The sequence below is a fragment of the Symphalangus syndactylus genome, chromosome 11, assembly GCF_028878055.3.
Source record: "Symphalangus syndactylus isolate Jambi chromosome 11, NHGRI_mSymSyn1-v2.1_pri, whole genome shotgun sequence".
Lineage (NCBI taxonomy): Eukaryota > Metazoa > Chordata > Mammalia > Primates > Hylobatidae > Symphalangus > Symphalangus syndactylus.
Window position 1 is genome coordinate 54073108 of NC_072433.2, and position 21604 is coordinate 54094711.

General features: G+C 50.7%; 2 protein-coding genes across 6 annotated transcripts; both read left to right on the forward strand.

Annotated features, from left to right (window-relative positions):
* The first annotated feature begins 4482 nt into the window (after nucleotides 1-4482).
* ZNF785 (zinc finger protein 785) lies at nucleotides 4483-11906 on the forward strand. 2 transcript variants are annotated; one of them, XM_055298857.2, is made up of 4 exons: nucleotides 4483-4819; nucleotides 4975-5103; nucleotides 6846-7778; nucleotides 10434-11906. In XM_055298857.2, the coding sequence occupies exons 1-3, from the start codon at nucleotides 4615-4617 to the stop codon at nucleotides 7727-7729; spliced, it is 1218 nt and encodes a 405-aa protein (XP_055154832.1). In that variant the 5' UTR covers nucleotides 4483-4614; the 3' UTR covers nucleotides 7730-7778; nucleotides 10434-11906. The 2 variants fall into 2 exon arrangements, with proteins under 2 accessions (XP_055154832.1, XP_055154831.1); XM_055298856.2 differs by having other exon boundaries at nucleotides 4484-4819; nucleotides 6846-11906.
* A 5829-nt stretch (nucleotides 11907-17735) lies between these two features.
* ZNF688 (zinc finger protein 688) lies at nucleotides 17736-21368 on the forward strand. 4 transcript variants are annotated; one of them, XM_055298880.2, is made up of 3 exons: nucleotides 17736-18088; nucleotides 19089-19202; nucleotides 20614-21368. In XM_055298880.2, exons 1-3 carry the CDS (start codon nucleotides 17935-17937, stop codon nucleotides 21132-21134), a joined length of 789 nt encoding a protein of 262 aa, XP_055154855.1. In that variant the 5' UTR covers nucleotides 17736-17934; the 3' UTR covers nucleotides 21135-21368. The 4 variants fall into 4 exon arrangements, with proteins under 4 accessions (XP_055154855.1, XP_063468022.1, XP_055154854.1 ...); XM_055298879.2 differs by lacking the exon at nucleotides 17736-18088 and adding an exon at nucleotides 18253-18778; XM_063611952.1 differs by lacking the exon at nucleotides 19089-19202 and having other exon boundaries at nucleotides 17935-18088.
* Nucleotides 21369-21604: the final 236 nt, after the last annotated feature.

A 21604-nucleotide genomic window follows, 5' to 3' on the forward strand; every position in this document is an offset into this window, starting at 1 on the left:
GGCCAGTGGATCACAGGAGGCCAGGAGTTCAAGACCAGCCTCGGCAACATGTGAGACCCCATCTCTACTAAAAATACAAAAAACTTAGCCAGGCATGGTGGCGCCTGCCTGTAATCCCAGGTACTCCAGAGGTTGAGGCACGAGAATCTCCTGAACCCAGGAGGTGGAGGTTGCAGTGACCTGAGATTGCACTGCCGCACTCCAGTCTGGGTGACACAGGGAGATTTCATCTAAAAAAAAAAGAAAGAAAGAGAATATGATCAGCATCCTAGAAGCATCTATTATTGTACCTGGCTCTGATTTTTAATAGCATGGATTAAGTTTGCCATTTTTGTTGTTGTTGTTGTTGTTTTGTTTTGTTTTGTTTTTGAGATAGAGTCTTGCTCAGGCTAGAGTGCAGTGGCGCGATCTCGGCTCACTGCAACCTCCACCTCATGGGTTCAAGCAATTCTCTGCCTCAGCTGCTTGAGTAGCTGGGATTATAGGTGCCCGCCATCACACCCCACTAATTTTTTGTATTTTTACTAGAGATGGGGTTTCACCATCTTGGCCAGGCTGATCTTCAATCCCTGATCTCATGATCCACTCGCCTTGGCCTCCCAAAGTTCTGGGATTACAGGCATAAGCCACCGTGCCCGGCCGTAGTTTGTGTTTTTATACATATGCTTTTTTAATTTTAGAGACAAGGTCTAGCTCTGTTGCCCAGGCTGGAGTGCAGTGGCATGATGATCATGGCTTACTGCAGCCTTGATCTCTGGGGCTCAAGCAGTTCTCCCATCTCAGCCTCCTGAGTAGCTGGGACCACAAGTGCACACCACCTGTGTGCACTTTTAATAAGCCATGCCTAGCTTATTAAAAAAATTGTTTTTGTAGAGATGGTGTCGTATTGCCCAGGCTGGTCTCAAATTCTTAAGCTCAAGTGATTATCCAGCCTCAGTCTCCCAAAGTGCTGATATTACAGGCCTCAGCCACCAGCCTAGCATACTTGCAGAGTCTTTTAAAAAGAAAAACTATAGAAATGGAATCTTTTTTTTTTCTTTGAGATGGAGTCTTGCTCTGTCACCCAGGCTAGAGTGCAGTGGTGTGATCTCGGCTCACTGCAACCTCCACCTCCTGGGTTCAAGTGATTCTCCTGCCTCAGCCTCCTGAGTAGCCGGGACTATAGGCACCTGCCACCTCGCCCATTTAATTTTTGTATTTTTAGATGGGGTTTTGCCATGTTGGCCAGGCTGATTTCAAATTCCTGACCTCAGGTGATCCGCTGACCTCGGCCTCCCAAAGTGCCGGGATTACAGGCATGAGCCACTGCATCCAGCCTAGTTTTTACCCATTGTAAGTGTTGAGAACATTTGAGTAAATGTCTTTGAGTAAACATATGTATGCATATCTGTTGGGTATACACCTACGAGTGGAATCACTGGGTATGTCATCTATTCAGCTTTAGTAGGTACTGCCAGTTTTCAAAAGTGGCTGCACCAATTCACACTCCACCAGTAGTGTAAAAGAGGATAACACTTGAGAAACTTGCTTTTTTTTTTTTTTTTTTTTTTTGAGACGGAGTCTTTCTCTGTCCCCCAGGCTGGAGTGGGTGGCGGTCTCGGCTCACCGCAACCTCCACCTCCTGGGTTCACGCCATTCTCCTGCCTCAGCCTCCCGAGTAGCTGGGACCACAGGTGCCCGCCAACACGCCCGGCTAATTTTTTTGTATTTTTTAGTAGAGACGGGGTTTCACCGTGTTAGCCAGGATGGTCTCGATCTCCTGACCTCGTGATCCACCCGCCTCGGCCTCCCAAAGTGCTGGGATTACAGGCTTGAGCCACCGCGCCCGGCCGAGAAACTTGCTTTTGACTATATATTCTTTTGAATTTGGTTATATATATTCAGCTAAGACAGCAGAAGAGGTGATTTATTATATGGTTGTTACACTTGGCCACCAGAGAACACAGAAATAGTCCAGAATATCACAGGTCTGGAGCAAAGGACCAACATGCAGTTTTGGTTATGAGCAAGGTGAGTCTCAGAGGTGGTCTTGGCGACCAGATGGAGATGAAGTTCTAGATGCATTGAAACAAGCTCTAGACAGTAGCATGCAGCCCAATAACTACCAGCATCCCCAGCCTCTGGATTCCACGTTTCTGCTGCTATAGCCTCCATGGGTGCATAAGCTTGTGGTTTACTTGGACCTCTGCCTCATCTTTCTTCTTTTGCACTTCAGCCTGCACATTCGCTTCCTCCACTCGGCTCTCATGGTGCAGAGGTTTCCAAGAAGATGGTGTGAAGGCCAAGATTCATTTGGTTATATTATAAAATAGAATGCAAATTCACACGAGTTTTTATTTTTTATTTATTTTTTTAGAGACGAGGTCTTGCTATGTTGTTCAGTCTGGTCTCGAACTCCTGGCCTCGTGATCCTCCCACCTCGGCCTCCCAAAGTGCTGGGATTACAGGCCTGAGGCTTGAGCCACTACACCCAACTGAATTCACATATTTTTTTTTTTTCGAGACAGAGTCTCACTCTGTCACCCAGTATGGAGTGCCGTGGCGTGACTGCGGCTCACTGCAAGCTGCGGCTCACTGCAAGCTCCGTCTCCTAGGTTCAAGTGATTCTCATGCCTCAGCCCCCCAAGTAGCTGGAATTACAGGGGTGCACTACCACACCTGGCTAATTTTTCTGTTTTAGTAGAGATGGGGTTTCACCATGTTGCCTGGTCTCGAACTGCTGACTTTAAATGATCCACACACTTCAGCCTCCCAAAGTGCTGGGATTACAGGCGTGAGCCTCCACACCCGGCCGAATTCACATGAATTTTAAAGTGATGTCTTCAAAGTGGTTTCACTGTGGGGATGGACAGCTTTTTGTTATACATCTAGAACGTTCCTCTTCTGTTTCTATGAATACTGGGTTGGAAAGGGCTGAAAAACGGTTTTTTTTTTTTTTTTTTTTTGAGACAGAGTCTCGCTCTGTCACCCAGGCTTGAATGCAGTGGCGCAATCTCAGCTCACTGCAAGCTCTGCCTCCCAGGTTCACGCCATTCTCCTGCCTCAGCCTCCCGAGTAGCCAGGACTACAGGTGCCCGCCACCACGTCCGGCTAATTTTTTGTATTTTTAGTAGAGACGGGGTTTCACCGTGTTAGCCAGGATGATCTCGATCTCCTGACCTCGTGATCCACCTGCCTCAGCCTCCCAAAGTGCTGGGATTACAGGCGTGAGCCACCATGCCCGGCGAAAAACAGTCTTAAGAGATTATCTGATTCGTTTCCCAGTTTTATTACTCAAGTATCAGCTGTAATTTGAACACAGGTTTTCTGATTGAGACAGGACTCAGATAGTATTAAACATTACTACAACACATCCGGGCGCGGTGGCTCACGCCTGTAATCCCAGCACTTTGAGAGGCCGAGGTGGGCAGATCACGAGGTCAGGAGATCAAGACCATCCTGGCTAACACGGTGAAGCCCTGTCTCTACTAAAAATACAAAAAATTAGCCAGGCGTGGTGGCGGGCGCCTGTAGTCCCAGCTACTTGGGAGGCTGAGGCAGGAGAATGGCGTGAACCTGGGAGGCGGAGCTTGCAGTGAGCCGAGATCGCACCACTGCACTCCAGCCTGGGAGACAGAGCAAGACTCCATCTCAAAAAAAAAAAAAAAAAATTACTACAACACTATAAATTCATATATATTATAATAGTACTTTGTGCAGGGCCTTACCCTAAGCCCTTAACCGAACCCGGAAGCGAGAAGATGACTTTTGTTTGTTTTCAGAGATGGGCGCCCAGCTCTGTCGCCAGCCTGGAGTGCGGGGGCGCGATCTCGACTAACAGCAGCCTCCATCTCCCGACTTCAGGCGATCTTCCTGCCTCAGACCCCCGAGGAGCTGGGACCACCGGCGCGCTCCATCGCGCCCGGCCAGGAGCTGACTTTGAATCCGGGCTCTGCGCCTAGCCTTCTGCATCTCTAAAAGGAAAGACATCTGTGACCTCGGAGCAAAGGTCAAATTAGATCCTGGGTAGGATCCTGTTCCCGCAGACCCTCAGGCTGGCCCTGCCAGGAGTACCCAGAGCTCAGAGCTGGGATCCGCAGTCCCTCACCCACTCAGTGCAACGCCGCCTAAGGCTTTGCGCTTCACCTTTATTCACCTCGAAGCCCTGGACATCCGCATCTGCCCTGAGGCTTCTCACCTCAGTAGCAGAAGGAAGTCGCGTCAGCTGGCCACAGCCTCTCTCCTAGGAGGCCGTCCGGGAAAAGCAAGTCAGGGTAGACCCTGAGGCCCCTCAGCTCCGGCTATTTTCAGATCTGTCGCTCCTTCACCCTCAGCCTTTCAAACAGGCCGCTCCAGAAAGCCCAATCACAGCCTTCCTTCTTCTCTGGCCTCCCGGCACTGTCCAATCAACGTACGCCATCTATCGGTTGGTGGTGTTGCAGGGCCACCCTTCCCGCTGGTTTCCCTCGTGGTGTGTAAGGGCAGCGAGGAAAGGCGAGGGGTGTTGACTCCAGGAAGGTTCCATCTTGGTTAAGGGCAGGAGTCCCTTACGGACTTGTCTGAGGAAAGGCAGGAAAGCGCCAGCATCTCTATCTTTCCCGAAAGCCTCCCTTTGCCAGGCACAAAGGGTTTCCCATGGGGCCGCCCCTGGCGCCGCGCCCGGCCCACGTACCCGGGGAAGCCGGGCCCCGGAGGACGAGGGAAAGCAGGTCAGGCGCCGTGAGCTTCGCGGACGTGGCCGTGTACTTCTCTCCCGAGGAGTGGGGCTGCCTGCGGCCAGCACAGAGGGCCCTGTACCGGGACGTGATGCGGGAGACCTTCGGCCACCTGGGCGCGCTGGGTGAGGCCGGGCGCTCAGGCCCGGACCCCCAGTCGTCGGTGGGAAGCGGTGATCGGTGTCCCCAGAGGCTAGTGGGCTGGAAGCGGGGCGCCGAGGGAGCAGCCTCATCCTCCCCTCCCGTGCGCTCAGCCGAGCCTATTGTTTCTCCTTCGCAGGATTTTCAGGTCCCAAACCCGCTTTTATCTCGTGGGTGGAAGGAGAAGTGGAGGCGTGGAGCCCAGAGGCCCAGGATCCCTACCGTGAGAGCTCTGCAGCTTTCAGCAGGGGCCAAGGACAGGAAGCAGGTACTTCATTTGAAACCCCAGTAGGTAGCCGTGGAGAAGCCCCAACCCCCGCCCCCAACTCACATCCTCAGCGCAGGCTGCCCCCTCCAAAGTCCCATCCTGCCTCCCTGCACCTTACCCCAGAAACGTCCTTTTCTCACTGCAAAATGGCCTGATGGAACAGCGAAATTGGGATCTATGGAACCGATTAACCATACTGGAAAACCTCAGTTTAATGCAAAATAGAGCTTGAGCTTCCTAGGAGGTCAAGGGAAAGGGGAAACCTGTAATTTGATTTTTGTTGTGGGATAAAATGAAGACATGTTCCTCTTGGATATTAATGATGTGAACCACGTGTAGTAAATAACACCATTAATTAGATTTTTAAATGAAGATGAAATGTTTTTCCTACAGCCCTGATACCAGAATAAATGCTTTTTCCCAGAAGGTCTTCCCGTGGAACCTAGTGAGGCAGTCCAAGTGTAGACTTATTTTTTGAGACAGAGTCTCGCTCTGTTGCCCAGGCTGGAGTACAGTGGCATGGTCTAGGCTCACTGCAACCTCTGCTTCCCAGGCTCAAGTGATTCTCCTGCCTCAGCCTCCTGAGTAGCTGGGATTACAGGTACCTGCCATCATGCCCGGCTAATTTTTGTAGTTTTAGTAGAGACGGGCTTTCACCATCTTAGCCAGGCTGGTCTTGAACTCCTGATCTCGTGATCCACCTGCCTCGGCCTCCCAAAGTGCTGGGATTACAGTGAGCCACCGTGCCCTGCCAGCAAGTGTAGATTTTTTGGTGATGGTAAGAGCAGAGAGGAAAGGTGCCAAAAAAGAATTTGAGTTGGTACCAAAGAAGGTCATTGAATGGCTGTTTTGTAAAGGGATCATAAACAGGTTCAGGATGGTAAGTCATGAGGACTGGGACCATCACTGTGTCCTCAAAGCCTGACACAGAGTTAAGTGTTCAACGTTGTTCACTCCTCTTTCTTTTTTTATTTTTTTTGAGACTGAGTCTTGCTGTGTCGCCCATGCTGGAGTGCAGTGGCACGATGTTGGCTCACTGCAACCTCCACCTCCCCGGTTCCAGGGATTCTCCTGCCTCAGCCTCCCAAGTAGCTGGGATTACAGGCGCCCACCTCCCCGGTTCCAGGGGTTCTCCTGCCTCAGCCTCCCAAGTAGCTGGGATTACAGGCGCCCGCCACCTCACCTGGCTAATTTTTGTAATTTAGTACAGACGGGGTTTCCCCATGTTGGCCAGGCAGGTCTCGAACTCCTGACCTCAGGTGATCTGCCCACCCCAGCCTCCGAGTGGTGCTGGGATTACAGGCGTGGGCCACCACGCCCAGCATTTTTTTTTTTTTTTTATTAGAGAGTTGCCCAGGCTGGAGTGCAGTGGCCCGATCACAGCTCACTGTCCCTTGAATTTCTGGCCTCAAGCGATCCTCCCACCTTGGCCTCCTGAAGTGCTTGGATTACAGGTGTGAGCCATGGCACCCGGCCTGATTCCTGTTTCATTGTCTCCAGTGCTCTGGGCCTTCCTGTGTTAACCTGCAGACCATGGCATTTGCTTTTACTCCAGGCTGGCTTTCAGGGCTTCATGAGGCCCCTATCATTAAGCCGTGCTCCCTGGGGGCCATATTCTGAACCATTCCTGCTGCCTTCCAAGGCAGGACATGGTACCGGAATATGCTGGTTTTGATTTTATCATCTTCCCTGTCTCAGGATCCAGGGATGAGTTTCTGATTTTATCATCTTCCCTGTTTCAGGATCCAGGGATGGGAATGAGGAGAAGGAAAGGCTGAAGAAGTGTCCAAAACAAAAAGAGGTGGCGCATGAAGTGGCTGTCAAGGAGTGGTGGCCCAGCGCCGCCTGCCCAGAGCTATGCAACCCTAGGCAGAGCCCCATGAATCCCTGGCTCAAGGACACTCTGACCCGAAGACCGCCCCACTCTTGCCCAGACTGTGGCCGCAACTTCAGCTACCCTTCCCTCCTGGCCAGCCACCAGCGGGTCCACTCCGGGGAGCGACCCTTCTCCTGCGGCCAGTGTCGGGCGCGTTTCTCCCAGCGCAGGTACCTGCACCAGCATCAGTTCATCCACACCGGCGAGAAGCCCTACCCCTGCCCCGACTGCGGGCGCCGCTTCCGCCAGAGGGGTTCCTTGGCTATCCACAGGCGGGCTCACACCGGGGAGAAGCCTTACGCGTGCTCAGACTGCAAGAGTCGCTTCACTTACCCCTACCTGCTGGCCATCCACCAGCGCAAGCACACTGGCGAGAAGCCCTACAGCTGCCCCGATTGCAGCCTCCGTTTCGCCTACACCTCCCTGCTGGCCATCCACAGGCGCACACACACCGGCGAGAAGCCCTACCCCTGTCCTGACTGCGGCCGTCGCTTCACCTACTCTTCCCTCCTCCTCAGTCACCGGCGCATTCACTCCGATAGCCGGCCCTTCCCCTGCGCGCAGTGTGGGAAAGGCTTCAAGCGCAAGACCGCCCTGGAAGCCCATCGGTGGATCCACCGCTCCTGCAGCGAGAGGCGCGCGTGGCAGCAGGCCGTGGTGGGGCGTTCAGAGCCCGTCCCTGTTTTGGGAGGCAAGGATCCCCCAGTTCACTTCCGGCACTTTCCAGATATATTTCAAGAGTGTGGGTGATGGCGTTCACACAAACTGGTCAGCGTTTCCCTAGAGAGGAAGAGGCAAGGTTTGTGCATTTGGGGGATAAGGAAAGGAAGTGGGCGTTTGAGGAAAACAAAGTTCTGCCTTAGGAAAAAAGCAGAGGTAGGGGCACAGAGGGCTGTAGGGAGAAGGAGGCAGGAATCTGAAAAGGTGCCTGGGGGTTGACCCCATTTTCTGAAGCTCCAGCACACGTGTTCCATGTCCCATCCTTCACTGAAAACCATTCACCTAACTGGCTTTTCCTTCATGATTGTTCTCTCCCTTGTAGCTCTCTACTTTTTGGCCTGTATCTCTCCTACTCCTCTGAGATGGGGTCCCCTACATTCCAGTGCCTATTAAAGGAGGCTGCACCCACTCTGGACCCCCTAGAATAGAGGGGATACCTCGGGCCTGTCCCTCGGCGGGTGGCAGGGGGAGCTCATCCCAGGATTCTTTTTTTTTTTTTTTTGAGATGGAGTCATGCTCTGTCGCCCAGGCTGGAGTGCAGTGGCGTGATCTCGGCTCACTGCAACCTCTGCCTCCTGGGTTCAAGCAATTCTCTGCCTCAGCCTTCCGAGTAGCTGGCATGCGCCACCAGGCCCAGCTAATTTTTGTACTGTTAGTAGAGACGGGATTCCGCCATCTTGGCCAGGCTGGTCTTGAATTCCTGACCTCGTGATCCAGCCGCCTCGGCCTCCCAAAGTGCTGGGATTACAAGTGTGAGCCACCGACCCCTGCCGAGGATTCTGCCTTTTACCAATGCAGGTGAAACATCTGGCAAGGAGACACCTGGAGTGTAGATGTTCCTTGGTCTTGAAGACCTAGAGGTGGCCATAGAGAGGACAGTGGCCTCAGGTGGGGAGCTCTCCCGCCCCGCTTTCATTCAGCAAGTGCACAAACTATCAAACCTAATGGACTCTGGAACTGGGCCAACTCTTCACTGTATGCATTAGTGATTGCAGTGTTTTTTTCTTCTTCAGATATTTGCATGTTCCCTGGATTTTGTATTTTTTGATAAAGATATATTCTTGGGCCACAGTAGCTGGAGATATAATATAATGCTGGAGGATTCTTTTTTTTGAGACAGAGTCTGTCTGTCGCCCAGGCTGGAGTGCAGTGGCCCAAACTACACTCACTGCAAGCTCCACCTCCCGGGTTCACGCCATTCTCCTGCTTCAGCCTCCTGAGTAGCTGGAATTAAAAGCACCCGCCACCACGCCTAATTTTTTGTATTTTTAGTAGAGACGGGGGGGGGGTTTCACCGTGTTAGCCAGAATGGTCTCGATCTCCTGACCTCGTGATCCTCCCGCCTTGGCCTCCCAAAGTGCTGGGATTACGGGCGTGAGTCACTGCACCCGGCCTCTTTTTTTTTTTTTGAGATGGAGTTTCGCTCTTGTTGCCCAGGCTGCAGTGCAATGGCATGATCTTGGCTCACTGCAACCTCCACCTCCCAGGTTCAAGCAATTCTCCTGCCCCAGCCTCTTGAGTAGCTGGGATTACAGGCACCCACCACCATGCCTGGCTAATTGTATTTTTACTAGAGACGGGTTTCACCATGTTGGCCAGGCTGGTCTCCAATTCCTGACCTCAGGTGATCCACCCGACTTGGCCTCCCAAAGTGCTGGGATTACACTTTTTTTTAAAAAAGAAAGAATAAATTAATTGTGATTAAAGTTGAAATCAAGGCATAGTCTTTCCAGTCTAATTTTTACTGTAATGCTTGTATGTCAACAGTTAAGAAGGGCGGGTGCGGTGGCTCACGCCTGTAATCCTAGCAGTTTGGGAGGCTGAGGAGGGTGGATCACTTAAGGTCAAGAGTTCAAGACCAGCCTGGCCAATATGGTGAAACCCCATCTCTACTAAAAATACCAAAACAAACAAACAAAAAAACGGCCGGGCATGGTGGCTCACACCTGTAATCCCAGCACTTTGGGAAGCCGAGGCAGGCAGATCAGGAGGTCAGAAGATCGAGACTATCCTGGCTAACATGGTGAAACCCCCCGTCTCTACTAAAAATACAAAAAAATTAGCCAGGCGTGGTGACGGGCGCCTGTAGTCCCAGCTACTTGGGAGGCTGAGGCAGAACGGTGTGAACCCGGGAGGCAGAGCTTGCACTGAGCTGAGATCGTGCCACTGCACTCCAGTCCGGGTGACAGAGTGAGACTCTGTCTCAAAAAAAAAAAAAAAAAAAAATTAGCCGGGCGTGGTGGCATGCACCTGTAATCCCAGCTTCTTGGGAGGCTGAGGCAGAAGAATGGCTTGAACCCAGGAGGTGGAGGTTGCAGTGAGCCAACATAGCGCCATTGCACTCCAGCCTGGGCAACAGAACAAGACTCTATCTCAAAAAAAAAAAAAAAAAAAGGCCTGGTGTGGTGGCTCATGCCTGTAATCCCAGCACTTTGGGAGGCCGAGGCGGGCGGATCACGAGGTCAGGAGATCAAGACCATCCTGGCTCACAGGGTGAAATTCCATCTCTACTAAAAATACAAAAAATTAGCCGGGTGTGGTGGCGGGCACCTGTAGTCCCAGCTACTGGGGAGGCTGAGGCAGGAGAATGGCGTGAACCCAGGAGGCGGAGCTTGCAGTGAGCCAAGATCGTGCCACTGCACTCCAGCCTGGGCAACAGAGCAAGACTCCAGTCTCAAAAAACAAAACAAAACAAAAAACAACAGTTAAAGAGAATTCTTTCTGGCCCATTTAGATCTGCTAGCCCTACTTTTGAAGAGGAAACTTTTGAAGGAATGAACAAAAGAGGTAGGTGGGACTAAGCATTTCTGCATTCCAGGACTGGTGGTCAGTGACTCAAATATCTCTCTGAAAAGACTGCTTCTTTGAATCCTTGGGTTCCAAGATAATTATTAATGGGAACTGGGGCTGGGCGCAGTGGCTCACACCTGTAATCCCAGCATTTTGTGAGGCTGAGGCTGGTTAATCACTTGAGGTCAGGAGTTTGAGACCAGCCTGGCAATATAGTGAAACCCCATCTCTACCAAAAAATTAGCCAGGCGTGGTGGCACATGCCTGTAGTCCCAGCTACTCAGGAGGCTGAGGCAAGAGGATGACCTGAGCCTGGGAGACAGAGGTTGCAGTAAGCTGAGATCGCTCCATTGCACTCCAACCTGGGCTACAAAGCAGGACTCTGTCTCAAAACAAAAACAGAAACAAAAACTGGGAACTGGGTGTTATCTTTACTTCACCACATAGCCTGTCCTGAATTGGTAGACCTGGATTCCTAGCTTGGCTCAGTCTGCACTGGCTGTGTGGTCTTTAGCATCACCTATATTCTACAAATAACATTTTTCTCTATTTGTTTTACACATGTCAATCTGCGTATCTATCCCTCTATCCATGCATTTATCCATTTTATTAATGTATTTCAAAGTAAGTTGCAGACATCATTACATTTCACTTCTAAACACTTCAGCATACAGCTGAGTTTTATGCAAGAAACTTCAGCTCTTAGCTGATTACACACCTATAATCCCAGCACTTTGGGAGGCTGAGGCAGGAGGATTGCATGAGTTTGGGAGTTTGAGACGAGCCTGGAAAACAGCAAGACCTCATTTCTACTAAAAATTTTAAAAATTAGCCGAGCATGGTGGGGGAGGCTGAAGAAGGAGGACAGCTTGAGCCCAGGAGTTTGAGGCTATAGTAAGCTATGATGGCGCCACTTCAGTCTGAGTAACAGAGCAAGACACTATTAAATAAAAAGAGCCAGGCGCGGTGGCTCACGCCTGTAATCCCAGCACTTTGGTAGGCCAAGGTGGGCAGATCACCTGAGGTCAGGAGTTTGAGACCAGCCTGACTAACATGGAGAAACCCTGTCTCTACTAAAAAAAAGAAATACAAAATTGGCCAGGCATGGTGGCATATGCCTGTAATCCCAGCTACTCGGGCGGCCGAGGCAGGAGAATCGTTTGACCCTGGGAGGCGGAGGTTGCAGTGAGCCAAGATCATGCCATTGCACTCCAGCCTGGGCGACAAGAGCGGAACTCTGTCTCAAAAAAGAAAGAAAGAAACTTCAGCTCCCACTTAAAGTTCAGTTGTACTCTGTTATTGACAAGTCTATTGAAGCCCGGTCATCTCCTCTATGTTTTGTGACTTCTAATAATCTGATCAAGAGTCTTGAAGAAACATTTACAATTTGAGGGGCAATAAAATAATTTGAAAGCAAGAGCATTTTGTTGTTCTTGTTATTTCTTGAGACAGGGTCTCACTATAGCCTAGGCTGGAATGCAGTGGCACAGTCACGGCTCACTGCAGCCTCGACCTCCTGGGCTCAGGTGTTTCTCTTTCTCATCTCAGCCTCTTGAGTAACTGGGACTACAGGCACATGCCACTATGCCTGGCTAATTTTTGTATTTTTTGTACAGATGGGGTTTTGCCCAGGCTGGTCTTGAACTCATGGGCTCAAGTGATCTGTCTATCTGAGCCTCCCAAAGTGGTAGGATTACAGGTGTTAGCCACTGTGCCTGGCCAATTTTTGTATTTTTATAATGAATGGCAGGAAAAACAACTCATCAGCTACTTGAGATGGAACAGTTTTAGTCTTACTTGAAAGTTTGTTTCAGGCCTGGTGCTATGGCTCATACCTGTAATCCCAGCACTTTGGGAGGCCGAGGACGGTGGATCACTTGAAGCCAGGAGTTTGAGACCAGCCTGGCCAACATGGCAAAACCCCATCTCTACTAAAAATACAAAAATTAGCAGGTTGTGGTGTTCTCAGCCACTTGGGAGGCTGAGGCATGAGAATTGCTTGAACTTGGGAGGCAGAGGTTGCAGTAAGCCGAGATTGTACCACTGCACTCCAGCCTTGGCCACAGAGTGAGACTCTGTCTAAAAAAAAAAAAAAACAGGCCGGGTGCAGTGGCTCATGTCTGTAATCCCAGCACTTTGGGAGGCCAAGGCAGGAGGATCACGAGGTCAGGAGATTAAGAGCATCCTGGCCAACATGGCGAAACCCTGTCTCTGCTAAAAATACAAAAACTAGCTGGGTGTGGTGGCACGTGCCTGTAATCCCAGCTACTCAGGAAGCTGAGGCAAGAGAATCACTTGAACCAGGGAGTTGGCGGTTGCAGTGAGCCGAGATCACGCTACTGCACTTCAGCCTGGCGACAGAGTGAGACTCCATCTCAAAAAAAAAAAAAAAAAATGTTTCTTTCAATCTGTTTAGTTAAGATTTTTATTGTTCAGCTTCATCTTCTTAAGTCTTCTGCATACTTAGTTCAAAGAGAAGTGATTTACAACATAGGATCTGAAGAAACAAAAGTATTTTTGGTTCAAGTTGCTACTCTGTTTAAAAGGAGAATCCAAATAGCCACTCACCTGTAGTCTTAGCTACTCAGGAGGTGGAAGTGGGAGTATAGATCACTTGAGCCCAAGAGTTCCAGGCTGCAGTGAGCTTTGATCTTGCCACTGCACTCCAACCTGGGTGACAGAGTGAGATTCTGTTTCAAAATGACAATAATAGGCTGGGCATGGTGGCCCACACCTGTAATCCTAGCACTTTGGGAGGCTGAGGTGGGAGGATCACTTGAGCCCAGGAGTTCCAGACCAGCCTGGGCATCATGGAGAGACCCCATCTCTACAAAAATGAAAATTAGGCAGGCATGGTGTTGCACACTTCTAGTTCCAACGATTTGAAGGCTGAGGTGGGAGGATCACCTGAACCCAGGGAGGTTGAGGCTGCAGTGAGCTGTGATCCTACCACTGCATTCCAGCCTGTGTGACAGAGTGAGAACCTGTCTCAATAATAACGATAATTAATAATAATCAGAAGGAGAATCAAAATAAAACATGCAAATGGTCAACAGGTACATGAAAAAATGTTCAACACCACTAATCATCAGGGAAATGCAAATCAGAACTACAATGAAGCCGGCCTGGTGGCTCACGCCTATAATCCCAGCAGTTTAGGAGGCTGAGGTGGGCGGATCACCTGAGGTCAGGAGTTTGAGTCCAGCCTTCCCAACATGGCGAAACTCCATCTCTACTAAAAATACAAAAATTAGCTGGGCATGGTGGTGCACATGTGTAATCCCAGCTACTCAAGAGGCTGAGGCAGGAGAATCGCTTGAACCCAGGAGGGGGAGACTGCAGTGAGCTGAGGTTGCGCCACTGCATTCCAGCCTAGGCTGCAGAGCGAGACTCTGACTCAAAAACAAAAAAGCACACAATGAGGTATTATCGTACCTTAGTTAGAATGGCTGTTATTAAGAAGACAAAACATGACAGGTATTGGCAAGGATGCCAAGAGAAGGCAACTCTTGACCAGGAGCAGTGGCTCACGCCTGTAATCCCAGCATTTTGAGAGGCTGAGGTGGGCGGATCACCTGAGGTCCGGAGTTCAAGACCAGCCTGACCAACATGGAGAAACCTCATCTCTACTAAAAATACAAAATTAGCCAGGAGTGGTGGCATGCGCCTGTAATCCCAGCTACTCGGGAGGCTGAGGCAGGAGAATCGCTTGAACCCTGGTGGCAGAGGTTGCAGTGAGCCAAGATTGCGCCATTGCACTCCCGCCTGGGCGACAAGAGTGAAACTCCTTCTCCAAAAAAGAAAAAAAAAGAGAAGGGAACTCCTACACACTGTTAGTGGGAATGTAAGTTAGTACAGCCACTATTGCAAACAATATGGAGATGTCTCAAAAAACAAAAACAGAACTACCATGTGGGCTGGGCATGGTGGCTCACACCTGTAATCTCAGCACTTTGGGAGGCCGAGGCTGGTCGATCACCAGAGATCAGAAGTTCACAATAGCCTAGCCAACATGGTGAAACCCCTTCTCTACTAAAAATACAAAATTTAGCTGGGCGTGATGGAGGGTGCCTGTAATCCCAGCTACTTGTGAGGCTGAGGCAGGAAAATCACTAGAACCTGGGAGGCAGAGGCTGCAATGAGCCGAGACCAGGGCATTGCACTCCAACCTAGACAACAAAAGCAAAACTCCGTCTCAAAAAAAAAAAGAACTACCATGTGATCCAGCAATCCTACTACCTGGAATTTATCCAAAGGAAAAGAAATCAGTATATAAAAAAGATAACCTGCATCTCTGTGTTTACTGTAGAGCTGTGTTTGCAATGACAAAGATATGGAATAAACCTAAGTGTTGATCAGTGGACAAATTAATAAAGAAAATATGATATATATACACAGTGGACTTCAGCCATAAAAAATGAAATCACGTTTACAGCATGGATGGAACTGGAGGTCATTATGTTAAGTGAATAAGCCAGACACAGAAAGGCAAATATCACATGTCCTCACTTACATGTGGGAGCTAGAAAAGTTGATCTCAGGGAGATAGAGAGTAGAATGATACCAGAGATTGGAAGGGTGTATGTGGGTGGGAGAGGTGGATGAAGAGAAGTTGAGTAATGGGTACAAACATACCCTCAGGAAGAAGGGATAACTTGTAATGTTCAATAGCAGAGTAGGGTGACTATAGTCAACAAAGTACTGTAAATTTCCATAGCTAGAAGAGAGGACTTGAAATTTTCCCAACACATAGAAATGTTAAATACTCAAAGTGATTGATACCTTAAATATCCTGACCTGATTATTGTACATTCTAAGTATGAAGCAAAGCAAAATATCACATGAACTCCATAAATATGTAAAAATGTTGTGTATCAATATATTTTTTGTTTTGTTTGTTTTTCTTTTTCTTTTTTTTTTTTTTAGACGGAGTCTTGCTCTGTCACCCAGGCTGGAGTGCAATGGCATGATCTCGGCTCACTGCAACCTCCGCCTCCCGAGTTCAAGCCATTCTTGTGCCTCAGCCTCCTGAGTAGCTGGGACTACAGGCATCTGACTCCACACCCAGCTAATTTTTGTATTTTTAGTATAGACGGGGTTTTCCCATATTGGCCAGGCTGGTCTCGAACTCTTGACCTCAGGTGATCCCCCTGCCTTGGCCTCCCAAAGTGTTGGGATTACAGGCACGAGCCACTGTGCCCAGCCCAATTTTTTTTTCTTTTTCAGACAGGGTCGCACTCTGTCGCCCAGGTTGGAGTGCAGTGGCATGATCTTGCTCACTGCAACCTCTGCTTCCTGGGTTCAAGAAATTCTTGTGCCTCAGCCTCCTGAGTAGCTGGGACTACAAGTGTGCACCACCAGACCTGGCCAATTTTTGTATTTTTAGTAGAGATGGAGTTTCACCATGTTGCCCACGCTGGTTTCTAACTTCTGGCCTAAAGCAATCTGCCCACCTCAGCCTCCCAAAGTGCTGAGATTACAGGTGTGAGCAACTGGGCCAGGCCTAAAATATTTTCAAAATTAAAAAAATACTCGTTTCTGAGGATTTATTTTTCCTTACTTAATTTCTATAGTATTCACCACGTGGAGTGCAGTGAGGCAGTTCCAGAACTCAAGGTAATAATATAAGCATATTAATAATATGTAATTATTAACAATTAATAATTAATCAATTAATAATATATGCATATGAGATCAGCAGGAGTCACACTAAAAGCCAAAAAGTATTTCAGGTGAAAAACAGCAAGGGTAGGCCAGAAAATACAAAGAAATCTTGACTGAAAAGTCAGCAATAAAGAACATTATTGAATAAAAAGGAAGGCTCGATATACTAGGGCTGGCAGGGGAGCTAAGCAAGTAGATCTAGAGCCAGAATGACAGCAGGGACCTGGTAGGCCTTGCTTGTTATCTCCAGCAACCAGCCCCACGCTTAGCAAACAGTATTCTGCATCCTGTGTGATTGCAGGTATATTCCAAATGTGGGGATGAAGGCAACTAATATTTACAGTCCAATGCCGCCAGCCATGACGATGACCCATCTTGGCTGAAAAATAAAAACCTTAAATCTAGGAAGTGGAGGATACAAGCCAGGACAGCAGGAAGGGGAGACCCCGTATGAGAAGAACTGAGGCCCAACCCAGTTTAGAGAGGAGACTGAAGGCTAAAGGAGGAAGGTTTCCCAGGAAAAAAAAAATAGGATTGGAAAGTTGATGCTATCTTTGGTAATTTGGAACAACGTAAATAAGTAGAAATGGCAGGGCCGGGCGCGGTGGCTCACGCCTGTAATCCCAGCACTTTGGGAGGCTGAGGCGGGAGGATCACCTGAGGTCGGGAGTTCGAGACCAGCCTGACTAATATGGAGAAACCCCGTCTCTACTAAAAATACAAAATTAGACGGGCATGGTGGCTTATGCCTGTAATCCCAGCTACTTGGGAGGCTGAGGCAGGAGAATCGCTTGAATCCGGGAGGCGAAGGTTGCGGTGAGCCGAGATAGCGCCATTGCACTTCCAGCCTGGGCAACAAGAGTAAAACTCCTTCTCAAAGAAAAAGTAGAAATGGCCGGGAACCGTGGCGCATGCCTGTAATCACAACACTTTGGGAGGCCGAGGCAGGAGAATTGCTTGAGGCCAGGAGTTCCAGACCAGCCTGGGCAACATAGCAAGACCCTGTCTCTGTTTTAAAATTTAAAAATTAGCCAAGCATGGGGTGTGCGCCTGTGGTCCCAGCTAGTCGGGAAGCTGAGGTGAGAAGATCGCTTCAGCCCGGGAGGTCGAGTCTGCAGTGAGCTAGGATAGCACTGCTGGGCCACAGAGCAAGACTTTTGTCTCTAAACAAACAAAAAATAAATTCATGTATGTTAGCAACGATTACAATTTATTTTTTTATTTTTTTTGAGACGGAGTCTCGCTCTGTTGCCCAGGCTGGAGTGCAGTGGTGCGATCTCGGCTCACTGCAAGCTCCACCTCCCGGGTTCACGCCATTCTCCTGCCTCAGCCTCCCGAGTAGCTGGGACTACAGGCGCCCGCCACCACACCCAGCTAATTTGTTGTATTTTTAGTAGAGACAGAGTTTCACCATGTTAGCTAGGATGGTCTCGATCTCCTGACCTCGTGATCCGCCCGCCTCGGCCTCCCAGAGTGCTGGAATTACAGGCGTGAGCCACCGCGCCCGGCCAACAATTACAATTTAATTTAAAACTTCCCCATTCCGATTCCATCCTCACCAAGCACGTTCCTTCGCCTGCAGCTTCGGTCTAGAGCCTGAACAAGCCGAGCTGCGGATGCCAGAGGCTGGGTGGACTCCGCAGCTAAGCTACTGTAAAACACGCACCTGCTTCTACCGCGGGTGTGCGCGTCTTCCCAAGGAGTCTGGGGACCAAATTCCAGCTCCCGCCATCGGGAGGCACGGTAAGAGACCGTAGGGGACACAATCCCGAGCACCGCAGATGCCGAGGTCCCCGCTGCGCTCCAGTCTGTCAACAGAGGCTTCAGGACCGCGGGGTTCCTTCAAATGCCCCGCCAGTCCCAGGCCAATCACCGCGCAGCTTCTTTCGGGATCGTCGCCAATCACCTGCCGTTGCGTATTGCGGGTACAGAGGGGTAAGTGAAGCTTTGGGCCCGTACATCTTTCTTGAAGGCAAGAAGCGTCTCCTCTACTTCCCAGACACCCCGCCTCCCCCACTAGAAAAAGCAGCGAAGCGGCTTTATTTAAGGGCAAGTGTGACCATGAGGCCAGAGAAGTCAGAAAGGCTCCATATTTGATATGGTCAAAGAATGGCGCCCTTAAGAGCAGCCTGTGCCAATTGAAGCTAGGTGGTCGCCATATTTTCTGAAGGCACCTTCCGGGTCCCTTAACCCGGGTATCTCTGTCCAAGCGGCCATGAAGTGAATAAACACTGAGGAATTATATTTGTCCCTATCAGAATCTTCGAATCCCTAGCAGCCAGTCCCTGCTACTTCGGTTGCCTCGGCTGCGTTCGGACGCCACGGCTGGGCGGGGCCGCCCTTCCTGTGGACAACGACAGCTGAGGCCGGGAGCGGGGAGGCGGCGGCTCCAGGGACCTGGCGGCCGCCGATCAGGGCTGCGAGGCCCCATGGCGCCGCCCCCAGCCCTGCTCCTGGCGCCGAGGCCCGGGGAGACCCGGCCTGGTTGCAGGAAGCCCGGGGCTGTGAGCTTCGCGGACGTGGCCGTGTACTTCTCCCCGGAGGAGTGGGGCTGTCTGCGGCCCGCGCAGAGGGCTCTGTACCGGGACGTGATGCGGGAGACCTACGGCCACCTGGGCGCGCTCGGTGAGAGCCCCGGGTCCGAGCCCCCTCCTCCTTCACCGGGTTCACAGGGGAGATGATGTAGAAGGGCCGAGAGGACTGTGAGCCCTAATCCCGCACTCTTGCACCAACACCAGCAGCCACCTCCCGTTCCCAGGGCTTCAGGTACCCCCTCGGGAGTGTTTGCACCCGCATCCACTTCATTCAGGCAGCAGCACTGCACCCCCGTCCAGATTGAGTATAAGCTCCGAGGGGGTGCCCTCAGCCTGGAGGGGAATGCCATCTTCCCATGATGGCCTCTCAGGCCCGCGCTGTGATCCCTGTTCTCTCCCAGGATTCCCAGGCCCCAAACCAGCCCTCATCTCTTGGATGGAACAGGAGAGTGAGGCTTGGAGCCCCGCCGCCCAGGATCCTGAGAAGGGGGAAAGACTGGGAGGAGCTCGGAGAGGTGAGGGATAGTCCCGGGTCCCCCCACTTGGTTTTCCAGGGCTTCCTGTCTAGCAGAGTTTCTTTTCAGGCCCCCACTTCCAGCATCCCTAAAGAAATTCAACTGAGTTGGGTACTAGAGGAGTAAAGAAGGCAGACCTGGTACAAAGTTTTCAGAACATAGGACAGCGGTCCTGTGAGGACTGGGAGCCCAGTCCAACATGCTTGGGCTTCTAGGTTTCTCTCATTTTCTCTCTTTCTCTCTTTTTTTTTTTTTTTTTTTTGAGAGGGAGTCTCGCTCTGTAGCCCAGGCTGGAGTGCAGTGGTGCAATCTCGGCTCACGGCAACCTCCGCCTCCTGGGTTCAAACGATTCTCCCACCTCAGCCTCCCGAGTAGCTGGAATTACAGGCACACGCCACCACACGCGGCTAATTTTTGTATTTTTAGTAGAGACAGGGTTTCATCATGTTGGCCAGGCTGGTCTCGAACTCCTGATCTCATGTGACCTGCCCGCCTTGGCCTCCCAAAGTGCTGGGATTAAAGGCGTGAGCTACTGTGCCCGGCCAGCTCATTCTCCCTCTTTCAGGAATAACTAAAACTCCCCAAGAATGGAAGTGCCTTCAGGTCTGCCTTTCACATTCCTCAAGTGAGGCAAAGTGGCACAAGAAAAAATGCCCAGTCATTGACAACTTGGCTTTTCTCCCTTCCCCATCCCCCAGTGGAGTGACCTTGAGCAAATGTTTCCTCACGTGTAAAAGAGCCTCACCTTACAAAAAATGGAGGAACCTCACTAATAATAGCCCCTGCGTGGCTGGGTGCGGTGGCTCATGCCTGTAATCCCAGCACTTTGGGAGGCTGAGGCGGGATGAATCACCTGAGGTCAGGAGTTCAAGTGCAGCTTGGCCAACATGGCGAAACCCCGTCTTTACTAAAAATACAAAAATTAGCCGGGCGTGGTGGTGGGCTCCTGTAATCCCAGCTACTCGGGAGGCTGAGGCAGGAGAATCACGTGAACCTGGGAAGCGGAGGTTGCAGTGAGCTGAGATTGTGCCACTGTACTCCAGCCTGGGTGACAGAGTGAGACTCCGTCTCAAAAATAAATAAATAAATAAATAAATAAATAAATAAATAAATAAATAAATAATAGCCCCTGCTTCCTGAGCACTTCCTAAGTGCTTAACATGCATCTACTCAGTTAAACCAGCAACGCTGTGAAGTCAAAAGCCATTATTATTCCCATTTGATGCATAAGGAACCAAGTCTCAGATAAGTCACTTTTAGGAGATCTGAATCCTGTTTACCTTGTTCTAAAGCCTGTGTGTTAATCACTGGACAGAACTTCCTTCACTGCCTTAAGTGAAAAGCATTCTATAACCTGAGAGACAGTCTGTGCAAAAGTGTTTGTAAGTGTAACTTAATTCCGGTTTCCCAGGAGATGTCCCAAACAGGAAGGAAGAGGAACCCGAGGAAGTCCCAAGAGCCAAAGGGCCTAGAAAGGCCCCTGTGAAGGAGAGTCCTGAAGTGCTGGTGGAACGCAACCCTGACCCAGCTATTAGCGTGGCCCCGGCACGGGCACAGCCACCCAAAAATGCTGCCTGGGACCCGACCACAGGAGCACAGCCCCCGGCACCCATACCCAGCGTGGATGCTCAGGCCGGCCAGCGGCGCCACGTGTGCACGGACTGCGGCCGCCGCTTCACCTACCCCTCGCTGCTGGTCAGCCACAGGCGCATGCACTCGGGGGAGCGGCCCTTCCCCTGCCCCGAGTGTGGGATGCGCTTCAAGAGGAAGTTCGCAGTGGAAGCGCACCAGTGGATCCACCGCTCCTGCTCCGGGGGGCGGCGGGGCCGGAGGCCTGGGATCCGGGCTGTGCCTCGGGCCCCCGTCCGAGGTGACCGGGACCCGCCTGTGCTCTTCCGGCACTACCCAGACATCTTCGAGGAGTGCGGCTGAGTGGCACCGCAGGCTGGAGTTGAGCCTGACCTTGGCACGAAGGACTGACGGAGCCCTGAGGTGGGCCACTGAGTCGGGGACTCCGGAACTGAAATTCATGCCCTGGGCTTTCCTCAAGGATCCCTCAAGTTTCCAACTTGTAAAAAGAAAAGTGCCTGTAAAGATTCGAATAGATTAGACTTGCCACCCCTCTCCCCAGTCTTTTGTTAAAAAAAAAAAAAAAAAAAAAAAGAAGACAGTGAGATCCTGGACTCATTTCAAAGTGTTATCTGAATATCAGGTGCAACAGAGACCTTTATATTATCTCAGGAACTAGCCACTCCTTATCTATTTCAGATGCAGATGCTGAGGGGGACCAAGGCCTGGGGAGGAGACCTACATGGAGGGCGTGGTCAAACCCTGGCTAATTGTCATCAGCAGGGGACCCAGACACTGGAGTGGATGGGAGTAGAATAGATGCAGGTGGCACA

Coding starts and splice junctions, on each gene's coding strand:
- ZNF785 (XM_055298857.2), top strand. CDS start 4,615: ATGGGGCCGCCCCTGGCGCCGCGCCCGGCCCACGTACCCGGGGAAGCC. Junction 4,820..4,974: donor CGGCCACCTGGGCGCGCTGG/GTGAGGCCGGGC, acceptor TCTCCTTCGCAG/GATTTTCAGGTCCCAAACCC. Junction 5,104..6,845: donor GGGCCAAGGACAGGAAGCAG/GTACTTCATTTG, acceptor TCCCTGTTTCAG/GATCCAGGGATGGGAATGAG.
- ZNF688 (XM_055298879.2), top strand. CDS start 18,583: ATGGCGCCGCCCCCAGCCCTGCTCCTGGCGCCGAGGCCCGGGGAGACC. Junction 18,779..19,088: donor CGGCCACCTGGGCGCGCTCG/GTGAGAGCCCCG, acceptor GTTCTCTCCCAG/GATTCCCAGGCCCCAAACCA. Junction 19,203..20,613: donor ACTGGGAGGAGCTCGGAGAG/GTGAGGGATAGT, acceptor CCGGTTTCCCAG/GAGATGTCCCAAACAGGAAG.